A 17,595-nucleotide genomic window follows, 5' to 3' on the forward strand; every position below is an offset into this window, starting at 1 on the left:
CTTTCTTATAGAACCCAAGACTGCCAGCCCAGGGATGGCACCACCCACAATGGGCCCTCCCACCCTTGGGATCCTTAATTGAGAAAATGCCTTACAGCTGGATCTCACGGCAGGAGGCATTTCCTCAAGGAAGGCTCCTTTCTCTCTGATAATTCCAGCTCGTGTCAAGTGGACACATAATACCAGCCAGTACAATTGACCCCTTGTCAATTGGACACACAAACACATCACTAGTAGACCTCAACCCTTACACTCTTAATCATCCCCAAGATCTAAATAACTTAAAAGTCCCACAGTCTTTACAAATTCTTACATATTAAAATTTCAATCCCTTTAAAATATCCAATATCTTTTAAAATTTAAAGTCTTTTTACAATTCAAAGTCTCTTTTTTTAAATAATTTTTTTTTAATTTTATGGTTGGGGGTCCACAACAGGAAGAACTGTTTTGTTTAAGATTTATTTATTATTATATGTAAGTACACTGTAGCTGTCTTCAGACACACCAGAAGAGGGCTTCAGATCTTATTACCAATGGTTATGAGCCACCATGTGGTTGCTGGGATTCGAACTCAGGACCTTCGGAAGAGCAGTCAATGCTCTTAACCACTGAGCCATCTCTCCAGCCCCCAATTCAGAGTCTCTTAACTGTGGGCTCCACTAAAATACTTTCTTCCTTCAAGAGGGAAAGATATCTGTAATCCCATTATTTTGGGAGTGAGAATAGAAGGATCAGAAGTACAAGGCTAGCCTGGGCTACATGAGACCCTATCTCAAAACTAAAATGAGTTTTAAATGGAAGGATGAATGAATAAGCATTCAAGTAGCACTTGCTGGCTATTTGCCCAGTGCTCAGTATATGTTAGCTGGAACTTTTTACTTACAAAATGATCCTCAGCCAGTATCTCCCTCTTTGTTCATTTCCAGGCTGTTGTCAAGATGGAGTGTCTAACCCAGTAATCCAAGGATCAGACCCTGAGTCCACAAAGGTACCATTGCCTCTGCAGCTTGTTTCCCAGCAACGACCCACACCTACTGTCTCCTTTCGCATGGCTACAGGTGGACTTTCCTACCTTTGATCCAGCAAGTGTGGCAAGGCACCTAGTCAGGCACTTGTTCCTTCCAGGAGGCCATCTTTTTCCCAGTGACGGCTGAGGAAAATGGGCATAACGTGGGCTTACCAAAGTCCACCAACAAAGCTAGGTGTGGTGGTGACACCTGTTATCGAAGCACTGAGCAGGTGAATGAGTTTATGCAGCAAGACCCGGTGTGATGGTTAATGTTAACCGGACTGATAGGATCACTGTGGAGACAACCTCTGAGCACGCAAGACAGGGATCGTTTAGGCTACCACAGTGTCTTAGTTTCTATTCCTGCACAAACATCATGACCAAGAAGCAAGTTGGGGAAGAAAGGGTTTATTCAGCTTACTTCCACATTGCTGTTGATCACCAGAGGAAGTCAGGACTGGAACTCAAGCAGGTCAGGAAGCAGGAGCTGGTGCAGAGGCCATGGAGTGATGTTCCTTACTGGCTTGCTTCCCCCTGGCTTGCTCAGCTTGCTTTCTTATAGAACCCAAGACTGCCAGCCCAGGGATGGCACCACCCACAATGGGCCCTCCCACCCTTGATCACTAATTGAGAAAATGCCTTACAGCTGGATCTCAGAGAGGCATTTCCCCAACTGAAACTCCCTTCTCTCTGATAACTCCAGCTTGTGTCAAGTTGACACAAAACCAGCCAGTACACACAGCTTTCGCCGTGATGAGCCGTACCCTCGAACTGTGAGCCCTAACTTGCTTTTGTCCAGATATTTTATCACAGTAAAGAAAGTAATTAAGACACTGTCTCAAACAAAAGACACGAATACATACAGTTTACAGACATAAGACTGCTTTCTTTATAAGAAGTAAGTCCAGTGGACTCTGTTATTATCCAGTCTAGGCTATCCAGCGCACAGTGGGAACAGCCCCCAGTCTCCCTGGCACCACCTTTGGACAGCTGCCCATATCCAGTTCTGATTTGGTGGTTCCAGAGTCACCATCTAAGCTTCAATTTGTCACTATCTGAAGGGAGAAGGAGAAAGAGACCTAACAAAAATAAATAAAAGTAAAAAGCTCCCCAGCATTTACGCCTTTGGCAAAACCGATGTAGTAGTTCAAATGTGACATGTCCCCAACAGGTCCGTGCACTTGAATACACATGGTGTAGTCACTTTTCCAGCTGGTGGTGCTGTTTTTTGGGGGTGGTAGGAAAGGGTGGGGAGAAAGGGGTGTGAGCTGTTTGGGCATGCAGCATAGCTAGCAGACATAAGGCCACAGATGTGGAGCTTCTGGCTGCAGCTTTTTGCTTCCTGGTCCCGGGTAATGTGAACAATCAAAGCCACATGCTCCCAATGCCACAGCCATGAGCTGCAAGCTTCCACGGTGCATTCCCTGCCTTCATGACCTGAACTAGGAGCCGAACAACTTTTACATGGATTTGTTTGTATTTATTTATGTGTACATATAGACTGGTTTGGGTTTTTTGTTGTTGTTGCTTGCTTGTATTTTGTTTTGTTGGACAAGTTGACACAAGTTAGAGTCAGCTGGGAAGAGGCATTTACTTGACCCTCAGTCAAGTAAATGCCGCTATCATACTGGGCTGTAGGTAAGTTTGTGGGAGTACTTTCTGAATGAAAAAAAATCATGTGACTGCTCCTAGGTGTGAGTTGATGAGAAGGTTTATTGTAGATATGAGGAAGAAAACAGCCAGAGACATCTAGAACATGGCCATGAGATGAGGTGGGGGTGAAGAGCAAGAGAGGGAGCAAAGAGGACCTGGGACCCTCTAGAGACCAAGAGAACCAGGAGGTTACATAGCCAAAAGGCTGGATTCTAGAGGGAAGAGCAGCTGGGGAGGAGGGCATGGACTTGTGGGCTAGAGATGTTCATAGTAAGGGTCGACATATGCCTGGTAGGATGATTCTGTAACAGGTACCAAGAGATGCTGAGAGAACCTGGCAGCTGGTGACCACTTTGATATGTTAAATAGGTACCTCAGCCATTTGAGATCTCACACTTTCCTGATTAATCCTTGATGTGTGAGGGCCCAGCCCACTGTGGGTAGGGACCACTCATAGAGGGCCCAGCAGCCCACGGTGGGTAAGGACCACTCATAGACAAGTGGTCTTTGGTTCCTTAAGAAAGCAGGCTGGACAAGTCATGGGGAGCAAGCCAATATGCAGCACTCCTCCATGTCCTCTACTTCTGTTCCTGCTTGAGTTTCTGCTCTAACTTCCCTCTATGATGGACTGTAAATTTTGATTAAATAAGCCCCTTCCTCTCAACTTGCTTCTGGTCATGGTGTTTATCACAGCAATAGAAAGTAAGCTGTGACAACATATAAGTGTGTGGGTGTGGGTGACATGGAGTGCATGTAGAGATTAGAGAACAGCTTGAATGAGTCACTTCTCTCCCTCCATTGTGTAGAACCCAGGGATAAAACTCACATTGCTAGCCCTGGTAGCAAGTACTTTAACCCATTAAGCCAGAGGTTCTCAACCTGTGGGTCACAACCCCTTTGGGGGGTCAAACAACTCTTTCATAGGGGTTGTATATCAGCTACCATGCATGTCAGATACTTACATGATGATTTATAATAGCAAAATTACAGTCAGGAAGTAGCGTGGAATATAAGTTTATGGTTGGAAGTCACCACAATATGGAGAACTGTAGTAAAGGGCTGCAGTGATAGGAAGATTGAGAATCCCTGCGCTTGCCAGCCTCGGGAGCCAGAATAAGCCTGCCTTGTTTGAGTTGTTCATGTGGGGTGTTCTGTAACAGCAATCAGAAAAGCAGTCAGTACAGTCAGCGTCTGAGGGAATGTCGTCACCAGCACTGCCAGCTGGGCCTGCTAACCTCTGGGAGGATAGCCAGGTCTGAGCGACAACCCTTGCAGCACAGCACACCACACCACACAGCTTCATGGTTGACCTTGAGCCATAACAACACTTGTGCTCTGCCCCTGCCCTGGAGAAAGAAACTGCTCTCTCCTCTCTGCCGAGGCATCTCTAACTACCTGTCTGGATGGCTGTGGCTCTCAAAGGCAAGTGCTGGCATTCTCTAAGTCATCAGTAAGAAGGAACAGGCCCGAAACACTCTGAGACATGTGCTCAGCCTCCTTTCTGCTGCTCTGACCAAATGAAACTTAGGGGAGGGAAGGATTTCTTTACCTCATACTTCCAGGCACACTCCCAACATTGAGGCAGTCAGAGCATGAACTTGACTCAAACTATGGAGGGTCACTCCATAGTTTGCACATCCGGGTTTCTTATATAGCCTAGGACCATCTAATAGGCAGTGGTGCTGCCTGCGGTGAGCTGGTCTTCCTACATCAGTGAAGACAATCCCCTCCCCCCCCCACACACACATACACATCTGATCCAAACAGTTCCTCAGTTGAAGCTTTCCTCTCGACTGAGTCTAGTTGTGACGTTGATAATTAAAGCTAAGACACCATAAAGACCCTAGGACTCACAGACAAATCTGGGTATGATGGTACACACCTACAGTCCTAGCCTGGGGAGTCAGAGACGGGGATCCCTAGGTTGAACTGGCCAGACAGACTTCTCTACTAGACAAGCCACAGGCCAGTGAAAGGAATTGTCTCACAAAACAAGGTGGGTGGTGCCTAGGGAGCAGTGCCCAAGGGCGACGTCCAGCCTTCGCAGTCACTCACAGCTCATATCGTGTTGATGGTGTCTTTCTGATTACTGTCCCCTCCCTTTCTGTTACAGCATGATCTCCTTCTGTCCAGTCTGTGGCAAAAGTGTCCAGGTATCGTTCAAGTTCTGCCCTTACTGCGGCAAGGCCCTGCCTGTGGAGGAGGATGGAGGCACCCAGCCTGGCACCTCGCCTCTTGTGCAATCCTTTCGAGGTAGGAGCCAGAAAGTCCCACCCAGTGCTACAGTCTCTTACAGCTTCTGTAGTTGGGTCACAGTGTTGAAATCCCTGACTATGTGACTGTCGGAGGGTGGTCTCTGGGTCTCATGGCCACAAGAAGGGAAGTTCCTGTCACAGTTAAGCGTGGTTGCAGAAGCCGAGGTTGAAGTGGAAACTTCCAGTTTCTTTGGAAAGTCAGTTGTTTCAAATGATGTTTTTGCTGGGGCAAACATATGAAAGGATGTCTTGCTAAAACAGACACGGGGACTGAGGGGAAGCTGGGTGGTCGTGGCACACGCCTTTAGTCTCGCACTTGGGAGGCAGAGACAGGTGGATTTCTGAGTTCGAGGCCAGCCTGGTCTACAAAGGGAGTTCTAGGACAGCCGGGGCTGCACAGAGAAACCCTGTCTCGACATAAAACAAACAAAAACAAACAAACAGACACAGGGAAGAATGTTTTCCTGAAGAAGACCCAGGTGAAAGGATGTTTCGATATAGGAAACACATGAAAAAATGCTTGGTGAAGGGGTATAAATATGATACCCCACAGATGGTGGGAGACTGAGCGTTGGTTTGGTTTGCTCTGCCTCACTATTCTTTGCTAACGACATGCATGTATTGGTTTGCCTTATATAGTGGAGCATTGCTGAGCTCCACTGTGGTAACATTGCCATTAAAAGAAACTCGCCAAAGAACTGCTTATGACGTTCCTCTGGCAGCTTGCTGCTTCAGCAGCCGTTGCGGTTTCTTCAGGACTGGACGGAAGCAGCTGGTTCACATGTGATGTCTGCCTGCGGCCACTGAGTCGTATTTAGCCTTTGCTGCTGGACTGAGCTGCCGCCTAAGAAGATTGATGTCACCCCCAAAGGACTATTGCTAAACAGACTCATTTCCCCTGTATTCTGATAACTTTTCTCTTCCACTGCCTCTGGTGACTGGTGGGCAAGAGGAGAGGTTGAACGTTCATTAAAATAGGTTGCAAAAAATGTATGCCTCCAAGAGGTAGACGTGGAGATACTTTTTTTGAACTCAGTAAAGTGTAGCCCTCTCGTCTGCACACAGTCGTAGCACCTTAGCAGACTGTTACGCGGTTACAGTGCAAGGCTGTAGGTGGAGTATGTTTGGATGCATATTAAAACACTGAGCGTTCGGTGTACATTTCTTCAAGGGCACATGTGGCGTTCAGAAGGCAGCTCAGAGGAGTTTGTATTCTCTTTCCCATGCGGGCCCTGAAGATTGAACTCTCATCCTCAGGCTTAGTAGCAAATACCTTTACCTGCTGAGCCATCTTGCCAGGTGTAGGCTTACGTTTTTCACAGCCTACTTTAATAATAGTTCCTAAATGCTTTAACCTCCCTTCCAGGCTACCACCCACCAGAGGTAGTAGAAAAGAAAGGTTAACAGGGCAAAGGAGGATGTGGAGCTGTTTAGAAATATTCTTTGGGGTGGCTCCAGTCTGCATTGTCAGGATATCAGCAGTTCGGTTCACACTACTCAGCAGCTGTAGCTCCATCCACTCACAAACACTATCCAGGAATCAGCAACAGTAGCTCAATCCAGAAGAAGCCTTGAGGCCTGCCATTCGGAAGCAGCAAGAAGCCTCTGGAAGTTCTCTCGTGTGTTTCTCTCTACCACGACAAACAATGATCAGCAAAGAAGGCAAGGCAAACCAAAGCCACAGCATGGTCACTGAAGACTAGCATCAGCCCAACAGCCACCAGCAAAGAGTTACAAGGGAACTAATGCCACAACATCCTCCACCGTCTGTTGGGTTATACTTACATCCTTTCCAAACATCACATGTTCCCTCAAGTGTCCTCTCTAGCAAAACATTACATGCCCGTTCTCCAGGCAGCTTCTAGAAAAACACCACCTGTCTATTCTCAGCAAAATGTCCTCTCCTAAGACAGTTTCCAGGAAAGTGTCACATGACACAACTGAGTCTCCAGAGAAACCTGAAATGTCCACTTTATCTAGGGCCTCCTTGGTGCTTTCCACTGACCATCATGGCACTTGCCAACTGTCATGCCACCAGGGTGTGCCACATACACATACATTATAATAAAGTTAAAGGTGTCTGGAATCACTGAATCACTCAGAATTAACAGCTACAGCTAGGTATGATGGTTGTGCCTGTAATCCTAACACTTGGGAAGCTGAGGCAGCAGAATCACCATGAGTCTGAGTCCTAGGCTACAAAGTGAAATTCTGTCTCAAGTGTAAAACAAAAATGGGGCTGGAGAGATGGCTCAGTTGTTAAGAACACTTAAAGGATAAAACAAAAAGAATTGCTAGGCAGTGGTGGTGCACACCTTTAATCCCAGCACCTGGGAGGTATAGGCAGGAGGATTTCTTAGTTCGAGGCCAGTCTGGTCTACAGAGTGAGTTCCAGGACAGCCAGGGCTATACAGAGAAACGTTGTCTTGAAACAAAAAAAAAATTAAAAGATACAAATATTTGCAAAGCATGTTTAATATGTTTGCAGAATGTAATAAAAGTGCTTTAAGTACATATTATATAAGCACATATATGTTTATAATTATGCAATAAAGTGCTTTAAATGACAGACTAGACACAGCTGGAGAGAAAATTCATAAAGTAGATATAGGCAGAAAATTTTTGGCAACCTAGTTTTAATAAGAATTTAACCTCTAGCCCACCACCCTGCAGAGGTAGTGGAAAGGAGAAGTTATTAGGGTATGGGGAGTGGACCTGTTCAGCAGTAGTTCTTTGGGGGTGAGCTCGATCTTCTTGGACAGCAGTTCAGTCCTGTAGCAAACACCAAACACGAATCAGCAGCTGCGGACCAGTCCTCTAGGCAGGCAGACCCTAGGCAGAACTGGCAGCTACAGTCCAGTCCTTTCAGCAAGCATTTCAATCCTGAAGAAACCTCCAAGCTCACCAACCAGCCTAAGGCAAGGCCAGGGAAGTGTCACGCTGCAGCAGGAACCTCACGAGCAGTTCTTGGGCTAGTTTCTCTCAATGGCTGCATTACCACAAGTTGAGCTTAACAACACATATAAGGTGAACCAACACATGTGTGTCTTTAGAGAAGAAGAGTGAGGTGGAACAAACCAAACCAAAGCTCAGTGCTTATCTCCCACTGTCTGTGGGGTCATATGTATACTCCTTCATCACAGGTCCTTCCATGGGTTTGCTGTATTAAAACATCCTTTTACCTGTGTATGCCTTAGGAAAACAGCCTTCCATGTGTTTGCTTTAGCAAGACATCCATTCACCTATATGCCCCAGCATCATTTGACATGACTAACTTTCCAAAGAAACTAGAAGTTTCCACTTCAAGTAGAAGATAGAGCTGGAGAATTTATTCATAAGCCCGACACAGTGGCACATACATGTAATCCCAGCACTTAGGAGGCCTAGGGAGGACAACTGGAATCTTCTTGAGTTTAAGACTTATCATATAAGAAGGCCTCAGCTCTCTCTTTTTGTTTGTTTGTTTGTTTGGTTTTTGGTGACAGGGTTTCTCTGTGTAGACCTGGCAGCCCAGTAACTCACTCTGTAGATCAGGCTGGCCTCAAACACAGAGATCTGCCAGCTTCTGCCTTCCAAGTGCTGGGATTAAAGGTATGCAACACCAGTGCCCAGCTGAAAATCTATCTCTTAAACAAACAAAAACAAATTGCTGAGCCAGAAAGATAGATCTGAGGATGACAGTACTTGCTGCACAAACCCAAGGAACTGAGTTCAGTGCCTCAAAGCCACAGTGCAAACAGATAACTGGTTCCCAAAAGTTTCCATCTGACCTCCACAAGTACACCATGGTATTACAGTGTATTATAATGTGAATATATTAAATTAAAATATTCAAAAAAAGAAGTTGCTCAGAAGACACTAAAATGACAAGTGATGGAATAGGCATTCTTGGTCAGTGAGCAGCGGAGACAGCAGGGCTGTCCTGCGAAAATCAGAGGAAAGCATGGCTTTGCCATGCACAGAAGGCCCTTCCCTCAGAATTCTAATCTGCAATTGTCTCACCTTTAGGCTCCAGGAGAGACCTGAACTCCAGTTCTGAAACCTCCCCCAAGAAAGTGAAATGGTCACACACCGTCACTTCTCTCCCACTCTCCCTCCACTCTGAGTGTGACAGCTCTGGGTCAGACGACACCTTGACTTCTCCTGACAGAGCCACAGGTGAGAGCTAGAACTGGTCCTGTTCTGGATGAGACAGAGATGGGTCATGTGGGGACAGAGGGCTGGAGAGATGGTTCAGCAGTTAAGAGTTTGCACTCAAGTTGAGTTTCTAGTATCCATGTCTAACAACTCACAACCACCTGTAGCTCCAGATGCTGGAGATCAGTACCCTGCCTGCGCTGTCCTCCATAGCCACTATACTCCTGTGAAAACACCCAGCCCAAACACACACACACATATTCATAATTAAAAATAAAATCTAAAAATTAAAACAATGTTTAAGGAAAAACTACGGCTATTCCAACTGAAACATCAGCCAGTCATTCCTGCCTTGAACCTCTCCCCAGCATCTTCCCAGTGTCCCGTTCTTGTCAGTCCTCACAGAAACCTTTCACACCCCCCAAGTGTACCTATGGCCCCCAGTCCATGGTCTGCCTTGACTCTCATCACTCCACAAACTGCACCTATTCCATCTGCTATCATTTGTCATTCTGTTTGTTTACTAGACAGTTTCGTTTGTTTGTTTGTTTGCTTGCTTGCTTGAGACAGGTTCTCACTGTATAGCCTAAGCTGGCCTGGAATTCATAGCAATCTTCCTGCTTCAGCCTTCCAAGTACCAGGATTATGGACACATGCCATCACACTTAGTTTTGAGTAATTTCTTCATCTCTGTCTTCCAGTTCACAAATTCTTTCTCCAGTCATGTCTAGTCTGATATTTAAACCACATTGTCTTAATTAGGGTTTCCATTGCTGTGAATGGACACCATGATCAAGGCAACCCTCATAAGGACAGCATTTAATTTAGGCTGGCTTACAGGTTCAGAGGTTCAGTCCATTATTATCAAGGCAGGGTCATGGCAGCATCCAGGCAGGCATGGTGCAGGAGGAGCTGAGAGTTTTGTATCTTCATCTAAAGACTGCTAGAAGACTGTATTCCAAGCAGCTAGGAGGAGGGTCTCAAAGCCCACCCCCACAGTGACATACTTCCTCCAGCAAGGCCACATCTACTACAACAAGGCAGCAACACATACTATATTTCTAACTCCATGTCCCAGTAAACAGAAAAGCCACTTGAGGGACTGCCCACCTCTAAGCTCTGTTAATCAGTTCCCTCAAACCAATTTGCCTTCACCTCCGACTGGCCTGCCATACTCACCCACGCTGACCATTTAGAGGCCTGATCTCTTGGAGCTCTTCCTGAGCATGTGGGCTTATCTGAGGCCTCTGTTGCCTCTGGTAGACACACCCTCATTGATCCACTCATCACTTATGGTTCATGTCCCTGTAGCCTCTTTTCATAGCCTGCATATTCTTGGAGAGGACCATTGAGGATTCATCTGTATCTTCCCCGACAGTGTTGGGAAAGAGAGCCTGTCTGGGGGCCCTTCAAGATCAAGCCAGAGTCTTAACACGCTTCTGCACACTTTTGTATAGCTCAGCACTTAGCCACTTTGGGATGAATGTCTGAAAGCAGTAAAACCCTTCTCTAATGTACTGTCCCCCAGTAAGCCTCCCTTGACTTCTAGCCATCTATCTCTTTTCTGGCCCCACTATCTGCCTTGACTGCTTCACCTCAGATTCGATTCTGACTGGGTTATATCTAAGTCAGAATCCTCACCACACTGGGAGGGATCCAGACCTGATTCATGACAGTCTCCACTCAAACAAAGATTCTGCTCTGTGAGAGGTCAGGAAGAATTCCTGAAAAAAAGCAGGACATCGTCTTGGGCACTGCTTCTCTCCATTCTGCTTTCTCTTCATTGGGTCATCTTCCTGCAGGCACCTGGAGCAGACCCCTGACCCCCAAAGGCAGCCCACTTTCCAACAGGCTGAGCCCTCGGACACTGAAGCGGAGCCGGGTGACCACCTCACTCCAGGCTCTGCCCACAGGGACAGAGCTGACAGACCAGAATGGGAAGCACTGGACACTAGGGGCCCTGCAGACCCGGGATGACCAAGGCATTCTCTATGAAGGTACACACTGTCCCAGTGCACAGGATGCTCCAGGCAATGCAGCACCACAGGGACAAGGGGAGTATAATACCCAAGGACCGGAACTTCAGGGAGGAAAGATGGGCGAGGGCGAGGGAGGGAGGACCCAGAGAGCATGGAGGCTCAGACCAGGCATCCAGGAAAGCATCATGGGGAGCGACCAGAGCAAGGGACGGTCTTCAGTGACATGCCAGAGTCACCTCCCTCCTCCAGCTTAGCCCCACCTCCCAGTGATGCCATCATATTTGAATCCTTCAAAGGATTAGTGCACTGTTCAGGTCAGAGCCCCGAGGACCTCCCGTCTCTGGAAGTCATCAGAAAGTCCCCCAGAACTGTGCTTGCCCAGCCTTGCCTCTCCTCAAGCCCATCAAGTTGATGGTCACCATGAAGCATCAGGGCTGGGGGTGTGGTGAAGGTGGGTAGAATGTTAGAACACTGCCAGAAAGCCACTTAAAGGAGAAGGAGGTGCATTTAGCCCACAGCTCCTATTCATAATAACCCAAAAATTAAGGCAGGAACTCAAGGAGGCTGGTCACAACCATAAAGAACGAAGAAAAAAAATGGATGCAAGTTTGCTTACTTGAGATCAGCTTGTCTCCACTCGTAACAGTTCCGAACTCCTGCCCAGGGAATGGTGCCACCCACATGGGCTGAGCTGTCCCACACCAAATAAGATACTTCCTCACAGGCCAAACCAATGTAGACACTCCCTCATTGAGACTTTCTTCCCAGTTAATTCTGGGTTGTGTCAAGTTGACAAATCTATCACACTTGGCTAATGCAAGACTCTGGGTTCAGTCCTAGGAACTTTGAAGAGAGGAAGGAAGATAGGGAGGCCAGAAACATGAGGGGACAGCTGTTGAGCACCAAGTATGCACTTCTCCATGGGAAGCAAGAACTGGTTCTCGGTTCTGAGCAGCTCGGGGATGAGGCCCTTACACTCCCCTTTGCTTCTGATGTTTCTCTCTTGCCATTCCACAGCTGAGTCCACTTCTGCTGTCCCCTGTGAATCAAGGAACCAGAAGTGGAGATTCTCACTCAAACTGGTGAGTGGTCCAGGAGCAAGCAGCTCAGAAAGGCAGGTGTGGGGTTTTTCAGATTAATCCATGACCTCTGAGCCCCAATGTAGCCTGGGGAGCCCACCCTGAAAACAGGGTGCTCCTGGTTTGCGAATAGCCACGAGACTCGGGCTGGGCACATTCCTTCCTCATTCTGGGGAGCAGAGATGAGGCTTGTCCTTACGTCTGCCTCTGATGTTTCCTGGCCATGGAACACTGTTCCCTGTCAGCTTCAAGTTTCTGCATCAGTGCAGCTAGCTTCCTGTACCTACCTGCCCTCTGCTGCCCACCTCATACATAGTGATTGCCAAGTATTGTATTTATCACCTTTTTGTCACTGTGACAAAATATCTGTAAAGCACATCAAGGGAGGAAGGATTTATCTGGTTCATGGTTTCAGAAATATGAGTCTGTCATATTGGGAAGGTATTGCCAAGCAGTGCAGCTCACTTGTCAATCATGTGGGAAGGGTATGGCCAAGAGCAGCTCTTGTTTTGTCAGCCAGGAAGTGGAGAGAATGAGAGCATGAGCAAGAGGATGTAGGGGTGGAATGTGTCTGTGCAGGAACCCTGAGGCCTAGTGCTATCTGCTGTAGAGGTCCTGGGGGACAGACTCCAGCTAAGTGAGTCCCATGCGCTGTCCCTGGATTCTATCAGCAAGCCTTTGAGGTAGCTACAAGACTTAACAAATGAGAAGAAAGAAATGGAGAGAGGTGGGGAGAAAGAGACGGGAAAGAAAGAAGACAGGAGTCAGGTTGGAAATGTTGCTGAGTCAGTATATAGTACCTGCCAGCATGCAGAGTCCCAGTTCCATCCCCAGCACCACACAAGCCAGGTGTGGTGTATGCCTGTCATCCCACCACTTAGAATGTCTTCAGCTACATCACCAATTTGAAACCAGCCTTGGATACATGAGGACATGTTGTAGAAGAATTAGGGGGATGTAGAGGTGGAAGAAAAAGGGAAGAGAAGAGAGAAAGGGAGAAGGTTGTTGGACAGAAACCTAGCTGTGTTTAACTCTGTGGTCATAAGAACCAAGGGAGAGTACTACGTATAACTAAAAAATTAGGCTTGACTGATTCATGGATGGGTGGGTGGATGGGTGGATGGATGATAGATAGACAAACAGACAGATGTGTGTGTATAGATATATATATGGAAAAGACCCAATCTTTACGAATATATACATTTTATTTTATGTGTATGAGTATTTTGACTGCCTGTATATCTGTACCTCTTGCAAGTTTGATACCCACAGAGGCCAAGAGTGGGTGTCAGCTCCCCTAGAACTAGGGTTACAAGTGGTTGTGAGATGCCTGATAACAGGTTCTGAGAACCAAACATGTGTTCTCTGATAGAATAACCTGTGCTCTTAACCACTGAGCTGTCTCTTCAGCCCCTGATATGTATTTTTGTATATTTGTTTGTTTGTTTTTGACAGGTATTTAATACATAGACTAGGTTGATCTGGAACTCTCTAGAAGTTCTGGTCATGCCCTCATTGGCCAGAACTTGGTCATGAAGCTATGCCTCATTGAAAAGGAGGCTAGGAAGTTAAGGTTTTATCTGGGGGTCACATATGTGGGGCAAATGTGTGGATTTTGCCATAAAGTAATCAGAGAGAGCTGGGTCCTGTGAAGCAAAGCCTGCTCAGTCATGGCACTCCAGACACTGGGTCTGGTATAGGACAGGAAGAGATGAATCTGCTGATGCGGCAGTAGATCTGCTGGGAATCTGTGGCCCTTGTCTAAGGGAGTCTCTGCTCTCCTGTCACCCCAGGACTCCAAGGATGGGCGCCTTTTCAATGAGCAGAACTTCTTTCAGAGAGCAGCCAAGCCTCTGCAAGGTATTCCACAGGGGCTGGGCAGGGGAGCTGGGTTGGGTGACAGGGTCCTCGAGGTATTTTATGAAGTGACCAAAGATCTGAGTGTGCATCTACCTACACACACAAGCCAGCCCCCATCACCCTTAGCCCTCAGACCTTGGAGGACAGGTGGGTCTGGTCTGTAGCAGCTCTTAAGAGACAAGTGGTGCCTGTCGTGAACAGTGTGTGCTGGCTGTGACATCATAAATTGTTAGGGAAACATTTAACCAAATTGGTTACATTCAAAAGCAAAATTACTCACATTTTTTCTGTGTTCTGTGAGCCATGCAGTCTGGGTTGTACAAATCTGTGAAGACACCACTCTGCATGCTCTGCCCCTCTCTCCAGCCGCATTCGGTCCTGTTGTATTGCTGCCCTGAGACTGACCTGGTAGGAAGGGCTGGGCACATTCCTTCCTCATTCTGGGGAGCAGAGGTGAGGCTTGTCCTTACGTCTGCCTCTGATGTTTCCTGGCCATGGAACACTGTTCCCTGTCAGCTTCAAGTTTCTGCATCAGTACAGCTCACCTCATAGGTGGTAGCTGAGGCTCTAGCCTCTTGGCTTTCCCTGCCCACCTGTGCCTGGTCAGCTCTCCACACACAGTCCTCTGCACTAGCGCAGGGGCCCAGTGATGCTGTGGCTGGCTAGACTTCTATCAGTCTTGTCAGCTTTGCCTGTAAACTCAGAGATCATTCTGTCCTTCCCTCACTTCTTTTCTGGTTTTGAGACACAGTCTCATGTAGTCCTTGCTTCTTTGAACTAGAAATGTAGCCAAGGATAACCTTGGACTCCTGAGTAACAGGATTACCAGTGTGCTCCACCACAGTAGCTTTTAGGCAGTGCTGAAGATAGGACATTATCATACACACTAGGCAGGCTCTTTGCCAACTGAGCCCATTGAAGCCCTGCCCCATTGCAATTACCCTCTTCCCCTTATGCCAGCTTTGTGCATGCTTGCTCAGAAGTCATCAGTAGACATGGATCACAGATATGCCCACCTGTCCCCTCCTCTTCTCACTGACACCCACAAGGCTGTTGTCATGCCAGTGAGGATCAGTGCAGAGACCCAGAGTCTGGTTTGGGTTCTCTGCTTCTGGCCTAAGCAGAGGCTGTTCCTTTGGGACTGGCATTGACCATGGATCCCAAGTCCATGTCTGACCCCAAGTCTCTGCCTCACTCAGTAAACAAGTGGAAGAAGCAGTTCTTGGTCCCGCTCCTGGCCATCCCCACCTGTATCGGCTTTGGCATTCACCAGGACAAATACAGGTGAGCCTGCACACTTGCTGCCCACTCCCGCCGCTCCCACCCAATGGTCCCTCTGTTGCATGAATGGGCATTTCTCAGGGGGACAAAGAGAAATTGCCTTCCTTCAGGATGGGACTGTGCCTCGTGATTAGTGTAGGTCCAGCTTTCTAAATGATGAGTTTTATTCAGTTTGACTTGCAGAGCAGCAGGTGACCTGGGTGTCTGTTCTAGCAAAGTCCCTGTAATTGTGCTTTTTAGTTTTTTTTTTTTTTTTTCAATCTGGGCAGCAGAAGGAAAGGGAAAAGAACAAAGTGGAGAAGCAGCAGAGGGCAAGGGCTAAGAGGCACCTAAAAGGTTCCTTGCTTGCCAAGAACCAGGATGTGGGCATTGGTACAAGGAAATGTACTTGTTTACAGATTGGGTGAGAACTAAGGGGTGAGGAACCTCAATCCCCTTAACTGCAGTGTGAGAACTTACATGAAAGGGGGACAGTGAACCCAACAGCAGGAACACACAACTGTAGATTAGCACTGGTAGAGACAAGTATCCTAGCTTGGCCTGCCCAGTCCCTATAGAATATCTTACAGGGCTTGGCATCCCACATCTCCAGCTTCCCAGGTCCTCTGTCTTCTAGGTTCCTGGTGTTCCCCAGCCTTGGGAGGAGCCTTCAGTCAGCCCTGGATGACAACCCAAAGCATGTGGTATCTGAGAGGTGTGTGCTGCAGGTGGCCTGCAGGCTGGTACGTACCTCAAAACCATCCCACATCCTCTTTAAACCCCAACTTCCCCATCAGGCTAATAAAGTGATCTTCATGGATGCACAGAAGGCAGAACGCCAGTGGTCTAGCCTGGAACAGAGGGTGCAAGCCATGGTTTGTGAGCTTGGACTCTCAGGATGAGTGGGAACTAGCAAGGTGCTAGGACGAGGAAAGGTGGTGGTATAGAAGAGAACTTCCCAGTCCAAAGAGACCGCTTGATCCAAGGCTGTCTTAGTTACTCTTCTCTTATTGTGAGAAGACATTGTGACCAAGGACTTGTGTGTAGTTTTAAAAACTACCACCTTTGCAGGGACCGGATGGTGCTCAGGCCCCTCCCATCTTCCCTTTGTACTCCCCACCTTTGTTCCGGGAGTTGACCATGCTACCAGCCCTCTCCCGGCTTCCCTGAATCTGAGGATAAAAGATACACACAGCTTGTCATTTTATAACTTGCCTTCTAGACACAATTGCTGGGTACAGATGTCTCCCACCTGGAAAAACATGCCCTTTCCAATTTATTATCTCCATCTCTCCACTTGCCCTAAACTTAGTGGCTAGTCCCACCTAGCCCTATCAAACACCCTTGGCCACCGCCTGTAGAGGAGGTCGTAGGCCCAAGCTCTCCCCGAGACCTCACATGATTGCATGGCAGAGAAAGCCCCCTTCCTCCCTTCTCGTGTCGGCCTTTCCCTCTGGGATTTGGAAGTCCCACCTCTACCTTCTGCCCAGCAATTGGCCCCCTGGTCTTCTTTACTGACAAATAAGAACCGGTTGGGGAACAGGATGTTAGTATCAGAACCTCCCCTTATGAAGGACCACTTAAGAAAGAGCTTCCAGTTCCAGAGAGGTGAGTCCATGATAGCAGAGTGGCAGTAACAATCATCAGCCAGCTAGAGCAGCCAAGCACTCATATCTTACAGCCAAAAAGCACAGGCAGAGTGTGTATGGGAATGGCAGGAGGCTTTTGGAACCACGAGTCCAACCCCAGTAACACCCCCTCCAACAAGGCAATATTTCCTACTGCTTCTCAAATAGTTGTGCCAACAAGGGACCAAGGTTTCAAATACCCAAGACTATTTGGAGGACATCTCATTCAAATCACCCAGCTTATACAAAGATGTTACTCATCCACTCATTCCCATATTCATTCATTCATTCATTCATTCATTCATTCATTCATTCACTCACTCATGCTCTCAGTAGTCACCAAATATCAAGCTTTCTCTGGCTGGGGTAGAACAGAGGGCAGCCAATCCCGTCTTCATGACTGCATTCTCACAGTTAGGTGAACAGGGCTCTGGCAAACCTTTGGCTTTTAGAAATGACCTGTGCTTAATGAAGGAGGGGACAGATACATTGCTGGAGTGATAGCAGTACCAAGGGGGTTATGTGCTTGTTGGGTGAGGTAAATGTCATAGCTTAGTGTATAGTTAGGGGTAGGGGGAGCAGTGTCAGTGTGTGCAGAGAGCAGCAAGCGACTATCACACAGGGTTGCAAGTACCAGGTAAGTAGCAGGGGATACTTGGAGCTATGAAAAAGTTGGGCAGGTAAGGGAGAAAGACCCTCAGGCCATGTGGAGTTGAGCTGAAGTAAGGAGACAGA

General features: G+C 47.5%; 1 protein-coding gene across 8 annotated transcripts in view; it reads left to right on the forward strand.

Annotated features, from left to right (window-relative positions):
- The window catches only part of Vrk3 (VRK serine/threonine kinase 3), a 32,050-nt gene that overhangs the window by 3,441 nt on the left and 11,014 nt on the right, over window positions 1–17,595 (forward strand). For 5 of the 8 annotated variants that reach the window (XM_031386446.1, XM_031386450.1, XM_031386442.1 and 2 more), the window contains exons 2-9: window positions 927–1,239; window positions 4,776–4,915; window positions 8,926–9,075; window positions 10,857–11,051; window positions 12,051–12,115; window positions 13,906–13,972; window positions 15,172–15,256; window positions 15,870–15,975. In XM_031386446.1, coding sequence (XP_031242306.1) covers window positions 1,160–1,239; window positions 4,776–4,915; window positions 8,926–9,075; window positions 10,857–11,051; window positions 12,051–12,115; window positions 13,906–13,972; window positions 15,172–15,256; window positions 15,870–15,975 — 888 coding nt within the window. In that variant the 5' untranslated portion in view covers window positions 927–1,159. Of the gene's footprint in view, window positions 1–926; window positions 1,240–1,638; window positions 1,908–4,775; window positions 4,916–8,925; window positions 9,076–10,856; window positions 11,052–12,050; window positions 12,116–13,905; window positions 13,973–15,171; window positions 15,257–15,869; window positions 15,976–17,595 lie in introns of those variants that run through there. The other 3 variants (XM_031386447.1, XM_031386448.1, XM_031386449.1) reach the window with 2 other exon arrangements.

Source organism: Mastomys coucha, unplaced genomic scaffold, assembly GCF_008632895.1.
Source record: "Mastomys coucha isolate ucsf_1 unplaced genomic scaffold, UCSF_Mcou_1 pScaffold21, whole genome shotgun sequence".
NCBI lineage: Eukaryota > Metazoa > Chordata > Mammalia > Rodentia > Muridae > Mastomys > Mastomys coucha.